The following is a 25,860-nucleotide window of genomic DNA, read 5'->3' as shown; positions in this document are numbered from 1 at the left end:
CACAGGCAGGGAGGAAAAGCTACTGACGAGTAATGACTGCTACACTGGTTTTCGTATGTATATTTATATATTTATACAGATAGATATAGGTAGAATTTTTTTTCAACTGTTCATTTTGTGAAAAGCAGTGAGTATTTTATATGTTAGGGAGCTGGAGAGTGCGGGCAGAACTGAGGGTTGGTAAAGGTCTGCTTCCAGGCAGGAAAAGGAGAAACCCTTTTGTGTTTGTCTTTGCAACAGATTTGGGAAATAGGGTTTGGCACTTCGATGGGAGGTTCTTCTTGTAGCCCACCAATGTTCTGTGTGGACAGCAGCAGCAGCATTATTGTTCTGTAAAGTTCTTGGGGGTGACAACATGGGAGAAGGACAGAGGATGGACAGTGCTGCTCCATTTTTTGGTTCTTCACACGCATCGGGATTGAATCTGAGATTCCCTTTATGAAGGGAATCAGGAAAAAAAAAACCTGAAAAACCAAACAGCCTGCTTCTCTTTAAACTGCTTTCTTTTGAGGTTCCTAAAGTTGCACTCCCTAAGCACTAATTATTTTGGAGGGGGATAACGTTTTCTTGCTGGTCTTCTTATTGCTATATGCCCCTTGCCTTGCGCTTCCCAATAGTTCGAGGGTCAGATAGAAGCTTTCCAAGCAAATCTCTGTGTGCACGTGTTGCTGGGAGAAGAGATTTCCATCTGACGCCATTGGTTTTCAGTCGTCCTTTCTCCCCGTGAAGCCAGGCAACTTAACACGGGTGTACTACCACCAGCACCACGTCTAGGCCACGAGCCAGGGCAGCGCACAGCCCGCTCATTAACTTGTCACATGCATCTCCAGACCCTCTCCCCAGAACAAACAGTGTGAGAACAGGGGGTGGCAGTTTCTGTGCAGCCCTCAGGAAATGTTAGGCAGGAGTGTTTTACTGCCTGTATTATGATTTTACAGCAATGGCAGCGAGGTTTTCTGCTTGTCTAAAAGAAAACGTATTGGCTTCAATATGGAAAAAAGATTATGGAAAGTAATTGGAGCCTCATGTATCCGTTTCTCCAAAAAAACGCAGTGCCTACAACTGCTGTCAGTCAGTGGGAAAATGAGGGTCTAATTTCTAGGCACAGGAGGATTCATGCTGAAAGCATTGGTACGCTGCAGCCTTTCCGAGGCAGTCTATGTTTCCATTCAGACTATCATTTTCATTTACGAGGCAAGTAGTACTGTGTGCTCTCGGAGCCTGTGCATCTTGCAGCTCTTCTTGCATATATGTGTGTGTGTATTTATGTATATAAATAAGTTAGAGATTATTTACAGTGTTATATAGAACAAATCTGAGCTCAGTTGTCAAAATGCACACACCTGCCCCTGGATTTGTTCTGTTAACACTTAGCATTCCATCTTCAAAGCACTGCACAGACATGAATTATTTATCAAGGCAATTTCCCACTCACCAAAAGGATTAGGGATAGCAGGCAGTGCCAGGAGCACTGCCTCTGTATGCCTCTGTAACACTGCAGTCCGAGTGTGGCAGTTTCTGTAACACAAAGCTTGTCCAAATGGGGAAGTCTTCGCTCAGAAGCAAATAATCCGTTCTTCACTTTCAAAAGCTTTGGCTTCTTCTTGACTTATCAGGTTCCCATTCAAACTATTGGAGAGAGGGAGGGAGATAAAAGGGATGTGAAAGGGAGGCTGTGGCTGCTACCCGTCCTCTGTTTTTCCAAGGTTTGAAGCAGAGACGATGGATGGGGCAGGACAGGATGATGGGCTGATTTCTGTGAGCTCACTTGGAGAAGTCAGGGCCGTAAGCAACAGGGGTGCAGGAACATGGTGCTGCCTGGGGCTAAATGGCGACGGCACTGCTGTGAAAAGCAGCATATGGCTGACAGAAGTTTACATTGTCTTTGCAGCCTTTTGAGTCTTCCATGACAACAAAGGAAGAAAGCTCTTAAGTACTTGGACATAATTAATGTGAGGTGACTTACGGCAAAACTTTCACATCTGGCCAGATTGATGTTTACGCCCCTGAAGATAAGTAGCCTGAAACGTGCAGCTCCCAGAAATGCTATTAGACCACAGAATTTATGAAATGATGAGGGTTAGAAAGCATGCCTGAAAAGCCAAGCAAGAACCAAGAGACAGGCTTTGGTTTGAAAACTCAGAATTTCTCAGGTGGGTATTGCAGCCTCTTTGGCAGCTGGCAGCGGCCTTTGAAAGAAGCTTCTTCCACATCCCTGGGGAGCCCTCTGTCAGATAGAGTGAGTCACTGTCTTTCTGAGCAGGAATTCAGTGTCCTTTCATTAAAACAAATACGTACTTTAAAAAATAAATCTCACGTTCAATAATACGGAAGCAGCAGTGCTAAAACCAGCGCCGCTCTATTGACTCCTGAGCTCCTGGAGGTGAGGGAAGGAATGTGGCGCTTGGCACCGTGCCCTGCAATGCACATGCATGACTGCCTGATGCCTGCCTAATCTAAAACAAGCACATCTCACAAAAAAGTTAATCTCCTCAGAGCTTAGCACTTCTCGTGTGCTTGGAGCACCGCCCGAAGAAAATCCAAGCGCAAATAATATGAACCAAACTAGTAATGCTAATTAAATGTAGCCAGCTCCCGCTCGGTGGGATTGAGCTCCTTCGAGGCACGAACGTGTTAAGAAGTTTGAAAATAAATCACAGAAAGCAAAACCTGTCTACAGCTATGGGCCCAGTTCTGCAGAAACACACCTTCTGCAAGCCGGCGGTGCAGACAGACGTGAACTAACACAGCTCCCTGATACCAGAACACACAGGGAAGTGTTCCAGTGACAGAGGCTTTTTACCTCTTTGAAACTTGCTGGAACCGCAGCCACTGCCCTACAGAAACTTGCTCTGTGTTTCTTTGGGTTTTTTAGGCTAGAAGGTTAATGCCACGTGTTTTAAAGGGAAAGAAGGTTTAAAAAGCGAGCCTTTAAGGAGGGGATCTTTACCAGACTTCTTTAATGGCTGTGTTCTCCTTGAGAGCTTCACTGAGGTACTTCACTCCTTTGGCTGTAATTTGATTCTGGATAAGCCTAAAAAGAAAGCACTTTATATCAGCCCAGCACGCGAACTATTTTGTAGCACACGCACGGCCTGAGCTCAGCTTGATGTCAAGGAGCAAAGCTGTCAGTTTGCAACAGGAAGACAGTTGTGATTTCCATCTCTGAGGAGGGTACACAGTGCTTGTCAGATGCCTACAGATGCACTTTCAGAAGCAGAGCTCAGAGTATCAATGGTTTCCTTCTAAGCTTGCATGCGGCTGCATTCTGGAGATACCGAGCTGACATTGCTGACACATTTCTGCTGAGAACTCTTTACTGCTGGTATGAGATTGCAATGCTGGGGCTCTCTGAGACAGACAGACTGCCCAGCGAAGTGCATGTGCAGCTGCGCATGAAGAAATCAAGCTCTTCCCATCTCCCCTTTTATTTGCAGGGTGATGGGCACCAGAACTTCTGCTGCTTTTCCAAGAGACCACAAGTACCCTGCCCCTCTGACAGTCAGTACTTTCCTAAGGGCACGGACTACAATTAACACAGGGAATGCTAACGTGTGCTTAGCAAAGGTTTTGTACAAGCTTGTAAAAGGACTCTGTTTATTATGTTCTCTCAATCACTTGGGATGAATGGATGGCTGTTTGTTTCACAGCCCACATCTGCCCAACCCCATTCACAGGCAAATTATTGTGAACCTCTGGATTAGGGCTGCCAGCGCTGTGGTTTCCCAGAAGTTTAACAAGTATCCCTGTGATTGCTAGAAACAGGAATCTCTGCTTTCCCAGAGATCTGTGTCTCACGGCTAAGTGTCCTGTGTCAGTGAAAGTGCCACAGAAGAAAGCATCGGGCAAACAGCCACATAAGCGTTCTGTGTAGGTTCTTGGCTGAAGGATACCAATGGAGCTTGCTACTTTCACAATACGATGACGAATAGTAGAAATCAAAAGAACATTACTCTATGCTGGATATCTGCTAGTATTTTTCTGAAATTTACGTTGGAGGCCAGTAATGAGCTGCCACAGATAAACAAAGGCAGCTGTGCAGTTCAAAAGTTACCAGGACACACGGCCAGCTTAAAGTTTTCCCTGTAAGAAAGCAGGTTCAAAACACTAGACAGCAGCTTTATTAACTTTCCATTAAAGCTGTCTACAACCAGTCAGCTGCATCCAGACCATGCACAGAGAGCGTACTGTGACCTACATAGACTTGGAAGGTGAAGCTTTAATGCGGTTACTGCCAAAGAGACTGTGCCTCTGTGGAATGTAACTTACCATAAATGCACCAGTTTCTTGTTGATCTTCAGCATCTCTGCAAAACTCATTGCTGCCTCATCATCCAGCTCATTTTTTGTCAGCCTAGGTGGGAGAGAAAACGTTGACTTAAGATGCTATCATTATTTTTCAGTTTCCTGTTTTTCCAGCTCATCGGTGACTTCATTTTAGAAAGCCAAAGTGGAGTGTGTGTGCTGTTTCTGCCCTGAGCAACCTCTGAAGTCTGGACACATAGACACGCTAAAGAGAAGCCCTGGAGTAGAAAAGGCAACAAGAATGTCAGCTCTTAATTTCTCGGAGCACTGATCTATCTAATGTAGTTTTCTCACAATGTTAAAGTAACTGAAAGCTGCATGAACTGCACTGGAAAAAGATGGAAAGGCAGAGGGAGAACTAAAGAGATACACAATCTGTGAGTGATGGGGAAAGCAAGATGGAGGGAGCAGAAATAAGCATGAACCAGAACTGCAAGTAGGGACAAGGGGAGCTGAGAAGCTCCAACTCACTATTGGGCACAACAAAACCAAATGGATTAAATGATTGCTTTCAGGCAGCGGTCTGCAGAGACACTGAGAGACTTCTGCTCCCGTCAGTCAAAACCCAACCAATCTTCCTAAAGTTACATACAGACATACAGAACCCCTCATGTACACTGCTTCCACTGTCACAGGAAGAATACTCAAAATGCTGAACAGGACCCTGTCAGAGGTCAGTGAACAGCACTAAGGAATGCAAGCTATCCTCAGCTCCTCTGTCATGGCAGGAGAGCGGTGAAGCTGGGCCTGGCCTCACCTAAGCATGTTCAGTGTTAACAGGGGGTATGCTATACCACCATACCACAACCCACAGAAATGTAAGGAGTCACACTACAGACCCAGCTTCCCATGGAAACAAAAGTGTACCAGTGCTCCTACAAGCAGGAAAGCTAATCTACTGCTCATCAAAGGATATACCTAGATGATCACCAGAGGTCCATTCTGATCTTCATGATTCTGTGATCTTACAGTGTGCTGGAAGTGAAAGCGCAGAGCTGGCATGAGGGAAAGGAGGAAGCAGTAAAATTAGGCTGCAGCTTGCTCTGGAGAAGGAAGAGAAGGAGAAGCAGACCACACCACTGATTACCAGAATATCTTCACGGAGTCGTTGTGCTGCAAAGCTTCAGCAATGCTTTTTCCCCCCTCTGTCGTGATGCCATTGAATGCGAGACTGTGAAGTAAACAGACACAAAGGTTTAAGAAGCAGCCAGCATTGCTTGGCCTTCTTGCTACCAAATACTAATGGCAATCTTGGATGATCCATGTCTCAGTTTTCCAGCTCTGAATGTAGCTGTTTCAAAGGCTCACTTACTTTGCAAATGAGTGAGCCCTTCCCACTTTTACACGTGAGACCAGTTCACGGGCTGTGGCCTGATGCAGGTCTGTCCCACAGAGCATAAGGTCAGCTGTCAGTGAAAGCAAACTGACTTTTGGGACTGACAGCAGAGCTGCAGCTGTGATTTTGAAAGTTGTGGCTCTTAGCGAGGAGAGAGTGGTGCTTTGCAGTACATAGGTTTGCACACATTTGTCATCCCAATTCCCACTACAAAGCAGGCACTTCTTCCTTTAAGTGAGGTGTTCAGACACTTAAATGCCCCATTCCCCTTCCAAACACAATCCCTTCTGTTGTGCAGGGAGAGAGAAGCCTGTAAATGCATGCTTTCCATTACAAACCACAAACATTTCTTAGTCTGTCCTTCATTCTTTGAATAGACGTTGGCAAAATCGCCCAGTTAAACTCATGCTTCATGCTTTGAGAGTTCAAAAAGCATTTCCATCCTTAGAAGACAGGTCAGAGCCTGAAAATAGTGCATGGCCTCAAAAAAGACACAGAAAGGGGACGAATTGGAGCAATGGCACGAATTAAGGGCCAGCATATGTGTTAGTATCCCTAAATTCAGCTGAAACCATATATTCTCAGCCTAAGTATGGCAAATACACAGAAGTAAAACGTTGTTTCGGGGCCCAACTTCCCTTCACCTTTGCATAAAGCTACCACAGTTATCTGGTACTGTCTGTGCATTCAAATAATGAACCAGGATTATCCACTGGAAACCAGAAGTGAACCCCAGTGCAAGCACACTGCAGGGCAGAAGATGCACCTTGCACAGGTGCCAGCAAAACCTGGCTCCGGCCTGCGGCTGCTCCTCCTTATTTTTGCAAGCACATTCATCAGCGCATTTGTCTGAGAATCGCAGATGCAACACAGCTTTGATTGAGATTCAAACTGTTTTCTTTCAAGTCTGCTACAGCTGAACGGCTTCTGCAATTAGGGGAAGATGGCCACTTCTGATAGCTTTTAAGTTTAAATGTATCTAGGTCACTGCACCTGTTCAGCTTTTAATTTTTTAAGCCTGGCTGTACGCTCACTGAAAGGAGGACAAGACACCAGCCCTGAAATCCCTGGCTCTGAAATGGCAGCCCTGGAAGATCCCTGAGCCCGGTACTGCTGCAGAAACCAGTGCCATGTGCCACCTAGTGGGGAAAGCCAGGAGCCTCCCCTCCTCCCTCACGTGGAGGCCGGGGGCAACTGGGAGAGAACAATCCCACAGCTCCAGCTGTACGGAGGAACTCCACAGCAGCAGCAGCAGCCACAATCCACACCTATAAATCCCTAGTCAGGATCTGTAATCCTAGCAGGGAAGGTGCTGGGTGTATACTGCTGGTTGCACCCCATGCTGTGCTGCCAACTTCACCCACCTTAAGGCCTCCAGAGGGCTACTTAGAGAGTAATTACTGAACTCCAGTGAGAACTACATCTCATTACTCTGTTAAGGTTGGATATTAGGAAAAATTTCTTCTCAGAGAAAGTAATGCACTGGCACAGGCTGCCCAGGGAGGTGGTGCAGTCACCGTCCCCAAAGGTGTTGAAGAACCGTGTGGATGTGGCACTGAGGGACGTGGTCAGTGGGCATGGATAGGGGGGGTTGGTCGCTGGACTAGGGATCTTAGAGGGCTTTTCTGTCCTTAATGATCCTGTGATTCTATGTCCTAATCTTTATCCAAACAGTGCATCCCAAGTCACTTTGGTAAAAACTGCTGTATCTTCACCACAGCAGCTGTTAACACTGAGTTCTGTGGAGCCTGGTTCTGCACCAGCTTCTGCATCGCCTCTGCTAATGCTTCCAGCCCAGAATGGCACTCAGTGACCAGGTGTCTTCACAACTGCCAGTACCTCTACAGCATGAGGAAAGGAGGTGCAGACAGAGGGAAGGGATGCCAGCCTTGCAACATTTTTAACTTGCTTTATGGCTGCACAGGGCTTTTCAGTTCAAACAACCTGGCCTCTTGCTTGCAACAGGAGCCCATTACAGAACAATGACCATGGCACCAGATGGTGGCCCAAGCTAACACTTGGTCCAAAGAGCCACTGCTTCACAAAGCACTGGGAAAGGCAGCTCCATGGCGAGTTCAGCTGCTGTTTTACCTCACGTTTGTCAACCTGGGGTGGTTCCTCAGAGCATCTGCAAATGCCTTTGCACCTTCGTCTCCAACCTGATTGCCCCACATCCTAGTGAAGAAAGGAAACCAGGAGATATCAGATGCATTGCTCCTCTGCTCCTCAGCACTGCATTTTCTTTTTGTCACCCCCATTCACCCCCCAACATTACTCCCCAGCCTCTGAGAGCTGCAAGAAGCCTGGCATGTACCATCTCACTGAGCCAGGCCTGTTCCGCTCCCTGCACACTGCACCATCCACCTCTCTGACTCACCAGTAGCTGAAGGCCACTGCCACTGCTGTGGCACAGGAGCAGCTCTAGGAAACAACCAGCTTGCTGCAGCCTGAATGCTTTTGGCATTATCTTGCTGCGATGGGTAAACTTTCTGTTGCCCTGTACCCTTCTGGGATAAAGGAATCTCATACTCCTCTACAGGGACATTTTACATGGTCTGATAGTGATTGGAAAAGAGGGAATGGTTTTAAACTAGAAAAGAGGAGATTTAGATTAGATGTTAGGAGGTGATTTACTCAGAAGGTGGTGAGGCCCTGGCACAGCTGCCAAGAGAAGCTGTGGATGCCCCACTCCAGGAGGCATTCAAAGCCAGGATGGATGGAGCCCTGGGCAACCTGATCAGGTGGGTAGCAGCCCTGCCCACCACAGGGAGTTGGAAACAGACGAACTCTAAGGTTCCTGTCCAATCCAACCTGCTTGTGGTTCTATGATATGACCTCCAGAAGCACAGCTGCACAGGGACCCATACCCAAACAGGTGACTTCCTGAGGTCAACTGTTCAATGAGCTGACCATCTCCTTCAGAACAGTCTAGTAAAAAGGTTATAATTCAGCGTTACACCCAGTGATATCTCCTCTCTCACTGGCTGACCACGGAGGGATCAAAATCTCCCAGGCACTGTATGACCCTGGTCTCTTCTATGCATTTCTGAGGAACAGTATTTCTAACAGCAAAGCAACCCAATAACACAAAGCACTAAAAGAAGGAAACGTGGTAGAAGCTGCAGAGATTGGATCAACATTTAATCGCAGTATCTGGACAAATTCTGTGTCAGTTCACCATGTATTCTGAGGTTTGAAAAACTCTGCTGAAGTGTATTTATTTATTTATTTTTACAGAGCTCTTGTCTTGACGGCTCAGAGCCATACTCAGCTTGATGGGTAATTAGTTGGCACCTCTTAAAACCCATTGAGCTTTGTGGTATCTACTAAATACATCTACTTCCAGTAAGTTCCCAAGAATTTCCCTGTCCTTCAGATCAAATGCAGTTTGTTATAAAAATGCTGAAAGGACCTGTTTAAACACAACTACCCAGGATATCATAAATCCATTTGGAGGGATTATTTCCTCCAAAGGAGAAAACAGAAGTCCTTCACCAAATTACAGCAAGCATAACGGCACAGCAGAGCCATCTGTATGACAACAGAAGTGTGTGCGCTGTTGATTGTATTTGTGGAATCCTTTAGAACAACAAAAATAAAGGCCAAAATCTGATTGTTCAAACCTGATTTTCTTATTTAAGCATTACTGTGATGATGGCCAATCAGTATTACATTCTAAGAAGAATGCTCTCCTGCAGAATGGAAAGAGAAAATGGGATTTGCCAGAGGGAACAAGTCAAACTCCCACATCGAGCATCAATCCCAAGAAAGAGGGCATGGACTAAATGTTTTCATTATGACCACACTCCAGCAATAGCAAGCTCTCCAGTTTAGGACAGAAGGATGGTGTGGAATTCCTTTATATTCTCACAGCTCACAAATTTATCAGGGCTTGATGGGGAACATTCAATAGTCTTAACCTTGACACTGCATATGTATATTGCCAACAGTCATAAAACCACTCAGACCCTTAAAAATGACTAAGTATCTTTACAACAGCTACTATGCAGTTAAGGGATGCAGCTATCTTTATCTTCTGCCTTCTTGTTAGTTTGTCTCTCTTTAAGGTTCCATCAGAACAGGAAGAAAACCACTGCATGAACAAGAGGAACCATAAAGCAGCACCTGCTTGCCCTGAGCAGAAAATGTAGTCGTGCTACTGCACCAGTTTGTTCTGCTGCCACTGTGGGGGAAGGAATGGGAGGAGGAAGGTAAGAATGATGGAAGAAAGCCCAAGGAATTCACAGACGTCTTGCCAAGACCAAGCCCTGAGCTCTTCTCCTTAGCACTGAACTTACCCGATTTCAAACATCGTTGTGCTCTTCTGAATGGCCTGGGCAAGGCACTTCCCTCCTTCGCTAGTTATTTTGTTTGCTCCTATCCTGCATAAAATACATGAGTTGATGAGGTAAACCACTTACAACAGTACAGCTATTAGAACACCAGCTCATGAAACAATACAGGTACTTAAGGCTAATTAACTCTGGATGCTAGTTACAGTTATCAAAGATTAACCTAGAGTAAAAAAATACCACAGGCATTTGGCCTTCAATTAAAAGAAAACATATTTTGTACATTGGTCCTCCAAGTTGGACATATTACTGCAAAGTCTTGATTTTGGTGCTAAGTACGTCAGAAATAAGCCCTAGGAACTGATCCTGGAGGCAAGGCTCCCTGCCTAGCTTTTAATATAGCTCATAATACCAGCTGTTGCTGCAAAGTACATGAATTACATGCAGCACATTTTATGATGCCATGGGGAACAGAACATTTCTTGGTAGTGCAGGTCGAGAGCAGACTGCAGCTGATGAGCACAGACTAATAATTTCAAGTCTTTTTGTTCTGAGCATTGGCTACAGGCACTGGCATAGATCAGTGCAGCACTGGCTAGTGGCTGGTGCTCTATAGAATCTTTCCATTTTTTGGCCTGCGTGGGAATATCAAGTGGCTGGAGTTCAAGAGAAAGGTAAGTCTCAATTGCATATATATTACTGTAAAAAACCCAAACCAAAAACCCCTCAAGCTGCTACATTTGCTTAAATTAAAACTTCTGTCTGGTTTGTCTGACTGACTGCAGGCACACAAATATGCACTCTATCTCAAAACCATCTCTGAGCTCACTAGGAAGCCTGACAGAAACTGTCTTCCAACAAGCATTTTTTTGCTGGTGAAAGTTAGAAGATTAAATTAAGGCAGCGCCCTGTCAAAGCAGTGGCAGAGCCAGAGTGCTCTTGGGTTTCAAAATTCTGCAAATATTTCAAGCAGGAATTATGTGGCTAGTGTGGGGTTTCAGAGCAAGTTCGGGGTAGAATAACGCCTAGAACCCAACAATCCCTGGCTGCTGGTTGCTACATTCACATCAGCAGTTGCTATTGCTGTAGTTACCTCTATGTTCTGCTGTGGTCGCAACTAAACCGTCAGTTAATGATCTACCTTTTTGTTAAGTCACTGTTGGGTATGGCCAAATACATATCTGGAGAGGTTCCAGGACTTAAAGGAAACAACTTCTCAAGTGAATCTGGGCTATTCCAGACCTGAAGTAATGACACTGACAGAGCATGACTGCCATAGCCCATAAAAGGCTAGATACCGAGAAGTCTGATACTAAATGCAAGCAAATTCATTCATGGCAAAGGCCAGTAAGGTTCATGCACCACTTAAGCCTCATTCAGGTAATCAGACTGGACTTAAGAAAAGGTCTGGTGTCTACTACTACTGATAGTGCAGTGCAATCTTTAGTAAAGACTATGGAAGAGTTTCCCCTGTTGACATATAAAAATGATTTATAAAAAAAAAAATGTAAATACAATCAATTTCTTATATTCTATTTGAAACAGATTTTTTTTTGTGTGTGTCATTTTTCTTTACTCTTCCTCTCTTTTCAAGTTGCTTTATCTTAATTATGATATTGTAGAAGTATAAAACAAAACAAAAAAACCAACTTACTTAACATATTCAAGGCTTGAACACTCTTCAATAAGTTTTGCAACATATTTGGCTCCAATGTCAGTGATCTGATTGTTGTATAAGCTTAAAGAAAAAATCACATTGGTAAAAATAGGTTACTTCTGCTATCACTTTTATATTTATAACCTGAGTGATTTATAATGCACAGACAGCATCCATCTTTTTTGTATGGTTCTGTACACATACACAATTGCTTGTACCTCTATTTTGATATACAGCTAATATTGTGAAGGGCTAGATATAAAATACGAGAACAGACTTAACAGTGAAAAATATTTATATATAAGCTTTTTAATTACATGGTCCTCTCAAGCAAACAAATCTTCCCTTTATTCCTGTGTCAGTACAGAAATAATATTGAATAAATCAGAAGGGAAAAAAAAAAGCACAGCAGCACACCAGAAGAACATGTGTTTGGTTTTTTAAAAGCCACAAAATCCCCTTACAAATATTCCTGAAGATCAGATATCTGTGCAGATGAACTTACAGAAGGGCACAGGAAGAAGGAGGGAATTGTTGGTACTCGTGATCACTTTTCAAAAAGTCATTTTTATGTAGCCTCTTAACCAAAAGTGGGAAGCCAGCACTAACACACCTACCAACGTTAGCTTGATTAAAAAATAATAGTTTTAAAAATTTGCTACTTTCTATGTTAAAAGACATGGCTACAGTAAAAGGGAACCATAAACATGACATCTAAAGCAGCATGTTTCTTGTCCTCCCTTCTACCAAGCCCTATCTGCTTTGCGTAGTAGAAATAAATCAGTTTGCAACTGAGAAAGCAGGAGGCTCTGGCTATAAAGCCAGCTATTCGTATGTCCATATGTGTGCACACGCACACACACACACACACAGAGCTAGCAGAAGCCCTCAAGTATAAAGCTAGCATGCCCACACAGATCAACCTGACAGCAGTCCATGCAGTGTTACAGAAGGGCTTGACTTGAGTGGGAGGCCATCACTCGAGGCACTGCAATGGGAGACTAAGTTTTTGGTCCTTTTCCTGGTGAGCTGTTACAGCACAGGAGCTGAATCATGTCTGACACAAAATGCTGCCTGCTCATGTTCAGCAAATGAGGAGGTAACTTTGGTTTCATTTATGCTGTGACAGCACTACAGTTTTATTTTCCAGTAGTAGTATGTAGTGCTTCACTCCCAGCTGGTACGTACCCCAAGTAAGACACAATTTGGTACTTGGAGAGTTCTTCATACAATATCCTTGCTCCATGATCTGTGATCTGATTTACACTGAGCCTGGAACGAGGGGAGAGAAAAGAGAGTTTGAGTCAATACAGACTACATGTGTTTATCACCCATGAGTCAATGAATGACTGGAGGTCTACGCATTTCCCTCTGAGATTTCAATAGGTTCTTGCACTACATATTAAAAGCAATTAAGGGAAATGTGAACTCAGTATTACATGGTTCACTTCAAAAACAAAAGGAAACAAAAAGCCTCAAATCACCAAGGCAATGTTCTGGAAGCTGTCCATAGGACTGGAAACAATAAAATGCAGAGAATCAGAAACCAGAGACAAACACCTCATCTTCCTCCTGTGCGTACTGTGATTGCAGAAATTCCACCTGACACCCAAGCAAAAGCAAGCTTTCCAGACCACCTTTCCAGCCTTCTCTGGGTACCTACTGAAAGCCAGGCATCTTGAAAGGCACAACATAATCAGGATCCAATTAATAAAGGCTGTGAAAACCTCTGGCCAGGAAATGGAACTGCCAGTCCCATGGGTGTGCTGGATGTTTCTGATTTATTGTCCCAATTAGACACAAAACAAATCAATGTCTGTCGTTCACTGAATAAAAACACTTCTTTTCACAGTTTTTCCCTACACTCCTGAAGCTTTTTCACCTTGGCTGAATGGACAGTTTCCTGGGAAACATTCCAATTCTGAAAAACCACACTTTCTCAGGAAAACAGTCCCAGTGATTTAGACCTGCTTTGGTTTGTCCATAAATGCTGAAGCTGAACACTCATTGCTGAGAGCTCCTATCACCAGCAGAATCCCAGGCTCTTCCTGGTAGTACCTTGGTCACTTTGAAATGCACTCGCACAAGGGAGAAATCAAGATGCCATTTCTACAGATTGGAGCAGCCTGGTTCTTTGAAATAGATAGCAAAGCTGTTAGAAACATCTCATTTCAATGACCATAAAAAGTCATTAAGAGGACAGGATAAGTCATAACGTCAGAAGAGCCACAAACACAAAAAAGCCTCCCAGCAGTCCGGTTTGGTGCTGAAGGTGGTGTTAAGCTCACACTGCTCACGGCACCATCATGTGATACAGACAAAAAAAACAAAATACTGCTCTTCTCCATTTTGTTTTGAAGACTTGAGCCTTTTTTATACAAGTTTCCTATTGCTTTCTTTTGGGTGGTCAGTTGATTTACAACCAAGCTGGGAAACCATTTGCTTTGATTTAGTCCTAGAAGGCCTGTACAGGAAAAAAAGGCAGAGCGAGGCCAATCAGGAGTAATAAACCCATGTATAAAATAAATCACTTGAGGTTGGAGTTTCAAAAAATGAATACTTGAAATTTCTGGTGTTTTTTTTTTGTTTGTTTTGTTTTGTTTTTTTGCATGTGCACTTGGAGAAATAAAGCATCTCTACATGGCACAACCTCAAAAGATTAGAGGTGGAACACTGGCCTGTGATGCTATAGGTGGAGTTTCTTTGCCCTGCTTACACCAGCTCATGTCTCCCCTCCAAATCACCTCTTAGAAATAAGGCAACTAACACTTTGTCTATATTCTTTCATAACATAAGTACATGTTGGCTTCATTCTGTGAAAACCACACATCTGAGCAGGATGTTAAAGCAAGAAATTCATAGCACCTGTCAGGTATAACTTGTTACTTGGCATATGATAGATTGTTCATACCCTGCATGTCCTAGGGCAGAGATAGGCTCAGGCAATCTTTAGATAATGGATGAAGCTCTTCTGTTTTCTTTTGTTTCCCTTAAGCACCTCCTCTTATAAAAATCCTCTTCTGAGGAAAAAAAAAAACCTCTTTGTGATACAGCTAACTAAACCTACAGACTTAACTACTCCTGTTTTTTTTGGGTTTCAAATGCACTTGCTCCTCCTCCTGCTCCTGCCCGAACAAATATTCCAAAAGACCTGAGAGTGGCAGAGTTGAGGACAGTCAAACCTCTAATTCAAATCAAGCTGCCTGGGGCTATTTTGAGTGTTTGGTTTCTACTTTCAAGGCCAACTGCACTTTTAATTTCTAGCAGCAATGAGAATCCTCATGTTTCTCCACTTTCATGATAGATTCCCTAGCCTAACTGTTTGTGGAAGAAACCAAGGATAAGAAACAATCTGCTTGCACAGACTCCTACCTGATCACTGCAAGCTTGCTAAAACACGGTAGCAGCTGTTTCACTCCGTAGTCATTGATGTTGTTGTTATCCAAATCCAGAGCCAAGTGCTTTTGAAAGTGATGCACGACAAAGGAAATAGCACTGCAGTCAGCAGAGTAGGCATTGCAGTATGTAAGCTTGATGTAATTGGCATGCATGCGTTTCGCAGCCAGCTTTCCCACTTTCTCACTTTGAGTCTCATAAAGACACCTCAGCATCCAAACAAAGTTTGGCTGAACCTGCACCTGATTGTACATTGGAAGCCTGGACCGAGTGACACCCTTCAGATGGGATTTCATGCTCTCCCCAAGGTATGTGATGAGTGTCTTTCTCTTCTTTCTAATGACTGCAGGCGAAACTAAATGTTTGAAGAGCTTCTCCTTGGATCTGGAAAGCAGGCCACAAAGAAAAAGGTTGGTAAAATGGAAGTGTTCGTTGTTTCGGAAAGGATCCTCCCCTGTGAGTGGTTTCTTCAACCAAGGAACACGAAAGCAAGTACGTTGGGCAGCCTCAGCAGAAGAGCATTCGTTGAAAAACTGAAGTAACTCCTTATTCCCCACTCTCTCTTCAATAACTAGGAACAAAGCGGTGAAAAAAGACTGAAGGGTTAAGTGCAAGAACTCATAAGTAGACTGGTTGTCACAGCGACTATAACCTTTAACTGTCCTGAGAAAACCCAACTGCAAATCTTCTTCAGAGATGTTCGCTGATGAGACCTCCTCTTGCTCAAAGATAAAGATAGAGTTCCCCATCCCTCTGTATGCAATTTTACCCAAAGCTAGAAGAGTTTCCTTTCTTGATCTGAACACCTCTGCTTGGCTCCTGGTGTTGTTCTTCAGCAAACTTGTTTTCAGAGACCGGTTTAGATGGACCTCAATCATGAGCAAAAATACATCTGTCAGTGTAACAGAACAGTCTGGAAGCTCATGGCTGTCAAACATGGAATGGAAATGTTCATAACATTTAAAAATAATCCAACAAAATAAAGGCACTGAACACAAACTACAGAGGTTGGGGTTAGCTTCCAGCTGGTTCAGTACCAGTGTTCGCTGTCCCACATCTTTAAAAAACATGGCAGTGTATTCCTTTAGGTTACTGTTGGAGAAACCACGAAGCAACACTTTCTTTCTAATGATATTTCTTTGGATCTCAGTTCCTGTCCGTGCTGTAAGAATTTTCTTGGATCCCTTAAGAAGCTTTCCTCTGAGAAGGCTTACCAGCAGCACCAGAGGGTGCATGGGTTCATCGGGTGAACACATCTCAGGAACACTACTGAGATCAAAGTTGGAATAGATCTCATCAAAGCCATCAAATGTGAAAAGAACCGTATGAGGGAATTGCAAGATGTGATGGAACACCTCTGTGGGGTCCTGATCTGGGTAGCAATTGTATCTGAAGAGTAAGTCTTTCAAACATACGGCTTCATCTTCCTTAAAACAGCTAAACATTCTACATCGGAAATGGAAGAAAAACTTGGCCCCTATATCCAACTGTTTTTTGGCCCAAAGACTTTGTATCTTTTGCAGCAAGATAGATTTTCCAATTCCTGCATCGCCAAAGACATAAATAGTCTCTCCATCTTCATTTATTACCCCAACTGCATCATCAAAAAGGGCTTGTAATTGACACACTTCACCCAGGCTTTCATTGGTAAAATTGACCATCTCCATAATACTGTTAGAGTAGATTTCTTCAAGCAGCATCTCTTCCCTCTGTGCATATGACAGAACGAATTTGGAGTCCCGTCCCAGTTCATATCTGAGTTTTTGGCAATACCTGCTAACTAAAAAGGCAGTGAACTATTATTAAAATAACTACTATTAAAAAGCCTGTTGCATATGATAGCCTACCTCTGTGGGAACTCTGAGGGATATCAAGTTAAAGCAATTCTTACACAAAATCAGTTTTTGGCAGATGACTTCTATGCATTCAGGCTGCCATAATGATGGAAAATTCAGATGCTTAGCATGTGAGTCACCATTTCCTGAAATCCAATACTGACTCAAAGACACTGCACTGCATTAAGAGGCTTCTATCTTTCAGATGAGGCTCAAAGTCAAGCCCCCGAAGCTTTGTTAGAGATTGCTGGACTCTCTGCAAAAGCAGGGGTTTTGGGTCACAGGTTAGTTTTGGAATCTGCTGTTTCACTCTATCTATATTCTACCGTGATTCAGGTAGGTGGCCATTCTTTCCTAATTTGTTTGGTATTTTTTATTATTGCAAATAGAAAGCATGTGCTTTAGAAAGCAGGAACCCCAAATGATTTTCTAAACTGACACAGAAAATGAAAGTCCCAATTACTGGGCAATGTTGACTTGTATTTTTATTACTACAGAAACTTTACCTCTGATGGGGGCAAAGCACTTCTTGTATTTATACAGTATGAAAGACCTCTCACAAGGAAAACACGTATTCCTCCCACACTTTAACTCTGACTTATACAAAAAGCCATTATTTAAGACCATAAAATAATTCAGGTTGGAAGGGACCTTGAGATGTCTCAAGTCCAACCTTCTGCTCAGAACAGCACCACCTGTGAGATCAGATAAGGTTATTCAGGGCTCTGTCTAGTTGGGTCTTGAAAACCTGCAAGGAGAGAGACCTCACAGCCACTCCGGGCAGCCTGGCTCCTTGGTCGACTGCCCTCAGCATGAAATACTGGCTATTCCATTGCCAAAACGTGACAGTGTTGCTAATAAACTGTAACAGAAGCCAAGAAAATACTACAGCTGGCACAAGGTAAATATGCCATTATGCTATATATCTACAAACAAATGCAAAAAGAGCTTGACTTTAGCAAAACAGGACACTATATCAACATGACTGTTGTGTTATACAGTGTGTCCTCTAATTATTTGGCTAGCTCTGCTAGCAAACACAGTATGTGTGCATTTATTTTCTCAGGCTGTGCCTGCCTAGACTCATTTACTCTCATGTCACCTGGTTAGAACCTCCCCAACAGTGGAAGTCCTACAGAAAGTGATACAGATGTGTGATCTTACCTGGATCTGTATTCACGACAGGTTTACTACAAATATTCTCCGAAGGCTGGTAACCTATTTCATCCAGCCAAGGCTGAAGTTCATAGTAAGCATCAGTGACTTTCTGCAGGACACAGATGAAATATTCTGAAACTTCTTCTCCCTTGCTTTGAACCAAGTCTAGAATTTTGCGAACCTGAAGAAACAGCACAAGAAAGAACATTGAGGCATAGCACTTTTTCCACAGTTAAGCTGACAGGCTGCTTAGGATCCCTTCTGGACTGAAACAAAACACAAAATCAAAACTGGTGCTTCAAAAAAATGAATTCAAAATCTAGTTCTGAATTTTAATCATCACAAAACTCGTTTTCTGTTTGTATTTGGATGTTGCAAGAAAGACGGCTCTGCAGGTTAAGGTCTGAACTTGTAGTTAAATCATAACGCAAACCAAAACCAGTGTGGACAAATACTGCTCCTGAAAAAGGAATCTAAAGGATTAGCTCAGTCTGGCAGACTATATTTTAAATCCCAGTCTGGTTAAAATGAAAAAGAAAGAAGGGATTTCTCAGTGCCCTTAATTCATTCCTCTGGTTTGTAGTTATGCCAGTCACATTTAGATTTACCGCTGGATCCAGTGAGATCCATAGTGGGGTAGGCAGAATTTGTCTCTAGATCTTAATGCAGATCAAAAAGCCCACAGTTCTTTCTTCTAACACAGCAATGGGCTATCTATCCCTCTGTACAATGTACTTGTTGCCTGCAGCTATTACTAAAACTAATGGCTGTCAGACAGAGGCTGGAGCAGTTCAAGGCCAAGAGTTATCTTTAAAATCATATCAGAGGTTGATCTCTGCGCAAGCAGTACGTAGCAACCTCAGTGCAGAACCCTCCCTGGGACAGAGCTTTAAGGGGCCCCTTTTGAATGTCTGGATCCTATTCTTGCTGAGAATGAATCAATAATTCAGTTCCAAAGCAGAGAAAGGATTTGCTGAGACTATGGTCTCTTGTGAGGTACATAGCACACAGCAAAAGCACTGTATTTTGGACAAATATTTATGCTCTAAAAGGCAGTTTTCAGAGAAACTCCCACAGAGTCCTCTTCACTTATGATTGTGGCCTGCTCTCTGTTTCTGCTCAGGCTCCTGATGCACAGCCCCCTCCAGCCTTGTTACAACAATCATTTATATTATGCTGACCAAAAAGAAATGGAGATGATCGTACAGTGTGCATTTATTCAGCTTTGAGCCTGTAGAAAGTGAGCACTGTATAACCATTTTGACTTGCTGGGAAGAATGATTATTTTATGAAAATCTGCACTGTTTGTGAAGTCCAAGGTCTCTGATTCTCTTATGATTTGTCTGGCTCTAATTGTGGCACTATTCTGAAGCTGCATGACTGGTCAGGGAGATAAATGAGGAGCTTGTTTTAAGTCATGATGCAAAGAGCAATTGTGTACATCTGATAATTTTCTCCTGTCTAAGGAACAGGAAAAAATGTTTACTACTGATACCCAGAGATGATTTACAAACCCAAATGTGCCAGGCTGAATCAGTTTTACAAACAAACATTTATAATGTACATAGGACTGTAAAGAGAAGGGAAAGTACGCACACAGACAACACACAATGATAAACTTCTAAAATAATACTTAATTTTCATCTTCTCCTCTAAAGTAGGCTGATCTGTCCCTTGGCATCCTGAAGTAGATTCTCCTTGTAATACTCTGCATGATAACAAAGGCTTGTGAGCATCAAAGTCACAGCCCAACAGCCATGGTGGTCAGCTCCTTATCAGAGGGCAAAGCTGCAGCTCAGGGAGCAGAACATCAATTATCAGCCTGTTCATTTTTGCAGCTGCCAACGGGCTTCTAAGCAGCGCTGGCTGTGCTTCTGGAGACACTTGTCCAGAAGGAATAGGGTGGTGATTGTCCAAAATAATAAAGACTGGGAAAGACATTAAGCCCATAAAATCTAACAGTAAATTGAAAATATCAAAAAGTTTAAGCTGGTTAACGAAATAAAAATAATACCTTATCTGCTTGAGTTGGAAACTGGACAACAATCTCTGCGTCTTCAGTGGAGAAGTACTCGTTGTTAATCAAGTTGTCAATCAAACACTGGGTGTGTCGGATTTTACTGACCAGAAGCTCTCGGTATACCTTCAGCAAAGCAATGCAGGATGGAGGACTTGTTGTCAGAGGTTTTTCCACAGAAGTCTTCAAGTTAGCACAAAGGTGGCCTTCCATAGCTGAGCCAGCAAGAAGCTGCTCTGCCCAGCATCATCTTTAGCAAACTATCTGTCTGCAGTGAAGAGTCAGCCTGGGGTTAACTTGAAGGAAACAGGCACTCTGTCTTCTGTGCTGGTGAGCCTGTAAAATTAATTGTACAGAATCACCATTTAAACATTATCCTCTGCAGATACATCCCCCATTGGCCATTTAAGAGTACTTCCAACCTCTGTGAAATACCATTACCGACTTAATTAAAAGTAAAAAAAGAAAAAATTCTATCCTCCTCAGGTAATTCCATTCATTTGTTCCATTCGGGGAAAAAAAATGATCAACTGCAGACAGTCTCTCCTGTAATATAAACACTGCAGCTTGCCTCTAACAACGCTTCCACGGGCCTTATTAACTGCCTGTCCTTGGTACATAATTGAAAATAGCATCTCCTGTCTCAGTAGACAAAGCAGGGCATCTGTCCTAACATATCTGGACAATAAGATAAGTGGAATAAAATTGTATTATTTCATAGCAATTACTTGTGGAGGAAGAATTAATCCCTAGTAGCAATTCATTTTGCTTTTCGTTACAGTAGAAGTTTCTGTGTGGAATTTTGCCAATAAGATACACGTCCGCAGAAGTGAGGCCTTGTCAACTGAATCTGAGCTAACACATGACAGTTTTGCTAATACAAAATGATTTGGATCAGGGCAGACTTGAGAGGCAGAACTGAGGCTGAGAGAATACCACAGGTCAGATGTTTCTGTTAAGGAAGCCAAGAGCAAGGTGATGCCCACTGTGAAAATGCTGCTGTCACCTTAAGAACCAATACACCACTTAGGGGCACAGAGCACCTCCTACCTCTTCAAACTCTTCATTCAGACAGTGTGTAAAATGGGGAAAATGCCACTGCATCGATCTGTTTAAGCTTATCAAATTCCAACGAGTAACCATTAAGCCAAAAATACAGTCTTTCTGGATCTGAACAATAACAATGCTATAGAAAGTTCTGAAATCAATGATTTTAAATATATAAGAGCTCACCTCTAGTGATTCACACAAAAAGTCTGTACCTCTACTGGAGCCTGAACAGCACGGAGTTGCTGACTTTGCAAACTCTTCTGTATACCATGAGCTGTGTCTGGAGGTTGGCAGCCTAATTCACGCTGGGCTCCAAGCCACCTCCACAAGCATACAGGGAAGAGATCGCACGCAGCACAGCTTGTAATGAAGCTACCAGTTTGAAACCTGCACAAACACTTACACTTGACTGCCCAATACCTATCTATGTACGTGTACCTGGAGACACACTTCGACTGCTCACCCCAACAGCCACGTGCTCAGGAAACCTTCCCAGTTCTGTAGAAATTTTGTGTAGAAATAGTGTTCATTAGCATGCCTGCTCTCTCCTTGCCTTCAAATACATACCCTGTTTGTGCCTTCGTGCTCCATACCAGTTCTTTGGGAGCACTTTGGATGGCTTCCATTCTTCTTTACAAGGTATAGAAGTAGGAATCAAGAACAACAAGACTACTCTCGTATTACTAAAGGGTTTTTTTCCAATTGTTTTCCAGTTAATCTAGCCACAAAGAAGTCATGATGTCGTAATTGCAATTCAACAATAATTCATGTAGATGCTATTTAGGCATGAGCCTTGTACATACCATTTCCAATGTAAAAAGACAACTTTTTGCAAGAACCTGCATGATTAACACGAACTGCTGGCATCCTATGGTAACAGGGCAAAAAGTACTGTTGCCTCAGCAGGTCTCAGCAAGGGATAGTTGGAAGAACATTTTTAGACTCTGATTATAGGTGTATTAAAAAAAAAAAAGAAAGAAAGAGAACTCCTTCAACAATTCTGTAGAGATGCCAGCTCTGGAGCTTTATACTTTCCCTATTTACCAAGACAATGCCAGCAAACTTCCTTCCAGCTCTCCCCTGACAGGGCATAACTGAGGCCTTCCAGCTTGCAGATTATTCCAGGTGAGCTGCTCCTGGAACAACCTCATCTCTACGCATTTTCCATACAAGAAACTGCATTCTGCATCAGTGCAGCTTCTCCTTGATGCTGGAGACAGACACGGTTTATACTCCTGCTGCATTTTAGTGATACTGCCTGTGTATACTGAGAACCATGTAGCCTAGCTCCTGTGATTTCAAGAGGCCAGTAGGTTGCATCTTATGGCTGCTGCTCTGCACAAATGAGCCTCACAAGGGCAGAGACCGGGTAAATCCCCAGTGCAACTATTTTGGGACACAGTCATCTCAAAAACAGCAAAATTCTTTGAGCCAAAGGGAATGGAAGCAAGTGATCTGACTTTCTTACCATATGAGTGAGTGCCTGCAGCTCCCCAGACACACTAGGCTTTCATTGCACCATCCACATGACCTGCCAGATGAAGTGGTTGATTTCTGAGTCACTCGGCTTCCTAGAAGCCACGATGGCATGTCTCTTTGTTTAAGAAAACTCATTTCTTATATGAACACTATGATGAAGACCGAACAATGCTGAAAACATCATTCACTCTAAGGCTTTCGTAAGCTTTTAAAGAGATAGTCACCTTAAATACACAGGCAATAGAAACATTAACCCTTTCCTGTACTGCCTCTACCCAACACCTCCCGCTTCCTTTGGTTGTTCTAGGACCACATTCTTTCTTTTCAGTTTGTGACAACCAAGGCAAATATCCAGGAACCCATAATAATGAACCAAGGTACTGTCAAAAGTACAAAATAAATAGAAATAGTTTCTTTACTCTTTCAGGTCCATCTAAAAAGAAGACACGGAAAAAAATACAAAAATACAGCAAAAAGATAAGAACAAGCAAAATATGGAAAGAACAGACGGTCTCAAATAAGCCTGCCTCCCATTTGACTAAGTCTGTGTCAGCAGAGAATCTGATTGCTGTTGGGAAGTGAGGCCAAGCACCAGGGGAAAAATGGAGAAAGAACAGAAAACACAGAACAGTGAAGGCAGAGCTGGAAGAAGAAAAACACTTAGTATCGGAGAAAACAGTATTTTTCACTGATCTCTTTTCATAAGAAAAATGGAAAACCTTCACTATCTATAGACTAAGAAAACATCATGGCAGATGAACACCTAAGTGGTACTGGAACAAAACCAGTTCCCGACGTGTACAGTTAACAGCAAGGCAGGTACGTGCATGCTTGTAACAGAATGTATCGGCTTCATGAAGAAACTTCAGGATCTACCTAGACTAAAGCCAACACAAAAATTTCCTACCATAGCAGTTCCAGGTCCAACAGCACCTAAAAGTCCGCACCAGTGGGAGAAATGTGCTTATTCTTTCAGAAAAGAAAAAAAAAAAAAAAAAAACACCAAAAACCTGTAGGATTTTGACGTATACAATTCTGTATGGCTAGCTTAAATTGACTGGAAACGGGAGACCAGTGCATAGACGTTACGAGGTACCAAATTTATCTGCAAGTCCATCATCTCTCTTTCTGGCAAGAGTCCCAGCTTCCACAGTGTGGCATGTTGGAGTGATAGATGACAGGGTTACAATGCACCAACTCTCCTATTACAAGGATCTATTAGATGTACAGTGCTAGGGTATGCTTAAGGGCAAACACTTATGTGGCTTAGAAAAGGGTGTTGGAAGCAATCACTCGCTAGACCATGGAGTTCCCTCTCTTGTCTTGGGCACTCCAGTTGCTGGATTCAATTCCAGTGCATCAGTCAAGGGGATGCTGGTAGAAAAGACCAAGACATACATTAGTACACTAAAGTGCCCTGACATTAAAAAAAAGCCTTAACACTGACACTGTTGAGAACCACTGCCTCATTTAGCAGCCATTCCATTTCTGAAAGGGCTAATGAATTAAATAATTTCCTGAAAGCCACCCCAAGCTTCTTACAGTCCAATTAAGACATCACTAAGATACAGTGAAGAGAGATCGGCTGTTCTAGCAGTTACAGCTGAACGTTAGCAGTGAGGTTTGTACAAAGGGTACACACACAGGGAGAAATGGAAATAATTGCCAACTATGTGAAGTCCCTAAATCAGCAGAACACTGAAGGAGTAACAGAGAGAGGCAAGAGCAATCATACCTGGGCAAAGTAGGGGTCTGGCATGGAGAGACAAGGGGACAGGCACAACTGGGGAAAAGCTTCTCGTCTGGGAATAGAATGGACTACTTTCTGAGGGGGAAAGGAAAAACTAATGGTTTACTTGAGGCTGCCAATGATGCTGTAAAGGAAACTCATTTAGCCTCTTTGGGGACAGCAGCTTCAGTCCAGTGAAGAGAACAGAAAACTATCAGGAACTAGAAAGAACCGGAAAGCAGAGCGCTCACCCATCCATTGCAAAGGCAAAGAGAAGACAGAGGGCAGCCCTGGCCTCTGAATGAAGAGTCAGTGGGGATAGAAGGGACGTCAAAAGCAATAGCAAGACTGGCAAGGGATGCTTATCGTAAGCCTGCAAAACTGAGAATAACAAAGAGGAAGCAAGATGGGTATCGGGCCTGGAATAAGGAGGGAAATGAAAAAGTGAAATGACATTTGTCACAGTATCAGTGCTTACAGCAAGGTTTTATGTAATCCATGTCAACGAGCAGCAGCAGTGCTGATAGCTTCTGAGTGAAGGTATCAGCACTTCTATCCAGTGCTTCTGCTGACTTCCCTTTGTTTAAAAATCTCAGCATTGTGCAAGCATGCACACAGTTACAGCCTTCCCGGCCTTGCCCTTCTCATATCCTCTTTTCACTAACATCACTTGCTTTCCTTCTAACAAAACTGCCACGCTTGTTCAACTGCCAGTTCTGAGAGTCCTCTGGTAGCGAGGAATGCTCCGGTTTACTGGTAGCAATAGCATTTATTACAAGATCTTACTAAAAGGAAACGATAAAGAAGATCCCCTCCCGCCCTGCCGCTCCACAGCCACCACACAGCGCCGTGAATGAGGCAGGCAGCTCCCACTTCTCACATCCACCTGATTTTTGCACTAACCGAGGGAAGCACCGAGGCCTCAGTGACTCCTGTGCGAGTCAGTGCACGCAGATGGATCCTCCATCAAGTTTACAACAAGTAAACGGCATTTAACGTCTGTATCCCTCTCTGAAGGACAAGGCCAGGCGTGCCGAGCGATGCCTTCACCCCGCCCGTCCTGCCGCGTGCCCTCACGCGAGGGCTCACAGCCCCTTCCTTCCCCAGGCGCATTACATCGCCGTCAGCGGCCCCTGCCGCAGCAGCACGGAACGCTCCGCGGCTTTGCACTTGGGGCACCAGTTCACGGGGGACCCGGGCGGCAGCCCCTCCCCTTCCATCCCGTAGCCTCCAGCGTGACAGCACAAGAGGCAGAAACTTTGTTTTCTGCCCTTAAACCCCCGGGCTCGGGCTCCGGCCGCAGCCGGATGACCCCTTCCCGCCGCCCACCCCTCACATCAGGACTCAGCACCCGACCCCTTCGCCCGCCCCGGCCCTTCCCCGGCACTCACCGCAGCGCAGGACGGACGGGAGGAGGAGCAGAGGAGCGCTGTCCCCGCCCCGGCCCGCGGGAAAAGAGCTCCCGCCCCACACGCAGTCTCTCCTCCCCAGCGGGAATCAACTCCTCCCCACGGTGCCGTGGCCGAAGGCCTATTTCCTTCGTGAACCTGCCCTTCCTCCCCACACAGTTGGCCGAAGGCGTCTTCTTCACAAAGTCCGCCGTTCCT

At 43.8% G+C, this 25,860-nt stretch overlaps 1 protein-coding gene across 5 annotated transcripts; it reads right to left on the bottom strand.

Moving 5' to 3' along the window:
- Positions 1–48: 48 nt before the first annotated feature.
- NOD1 (nucleotide binding oligomerization domain containing 1) lies at positions 49–25,706 on the bottom strand. 5 transcript variants are annotated; one of them, XM_046923314.1, is made up of 14 exons: positions 25,645–25,706; positions 24,260–24,349; positions 22,514–22,576; positions 19,993–20,331; positions 17,985–18,159; positions 14,962–16,765; positions 12,778–12,861; positions 11,587–11,670; positions 9,939–10,022; positions 7,732–7,815; positions 5,392–5,475; positions 4,270–4,353; positions 2,951–3,034; positions 49–1,629 (listed from the first exon to the last, which is right to left on the bottom strand). In XM_046923314.1, the coding sequence occupies exons 4-14, from the start codon at positions 20,206–20,208 to the stop codon at positions 1,557–1,559; spliced, it is 2,856 nt and encodes a 951-aa protein (XP_046779270.1). In that variant the 5' UTR covers positions 20,209–20,331; positions 22,514–22,576; positions 24,260–24,349; positions 25,645–25,706; the 3' UTR covers positions 49–1,556.
- Positions 25,707–25,860: the final 154 nt, after the last annotated feature.

Source organism: Gallus gallus, chromosome 2, assembly GCF_016699485.2.
Source record: "Gallus gallus isolate bGalGal1 chromosome 2, bGalGal1.mat.broiler.GRCg7b, whole genome shotgun sequence".
Lineage (NCBI taxonomy): Eukaryota > Metazoa > Chordata > Aves > Galliformes > Phasianidae > Gallus > Gallus gallus.
This window is presented reverse-complemented; position numbering and strand designations above follow the sequence as displayed.

Excerpts from the sequence above, each read along its gene's own strand:
- NOD1 (XM_046923314.1), bottom strand. The coding sequence starts at position 20,208 with ATGGAAGGCCACCTTTGTGCTAACTTGAAGACTTCTGTGGAAAAACCT. Across the intron at positions 16,766-17,984 it reads TGTCGTGAATACAGATCCAG|TTAGCAGGTATTGCCAAAAA; the intron begins GTAAGATCACAC and ends CTGCCTTTTTAG. Across the intron at positions 7,816-9,938 it reads ACAACGATGTTTGAAATCGG|GATGTGGGGCAATCAGGTTG; the intron begins GTAAGTTCAGTG and ends TTTCTTCACTAG.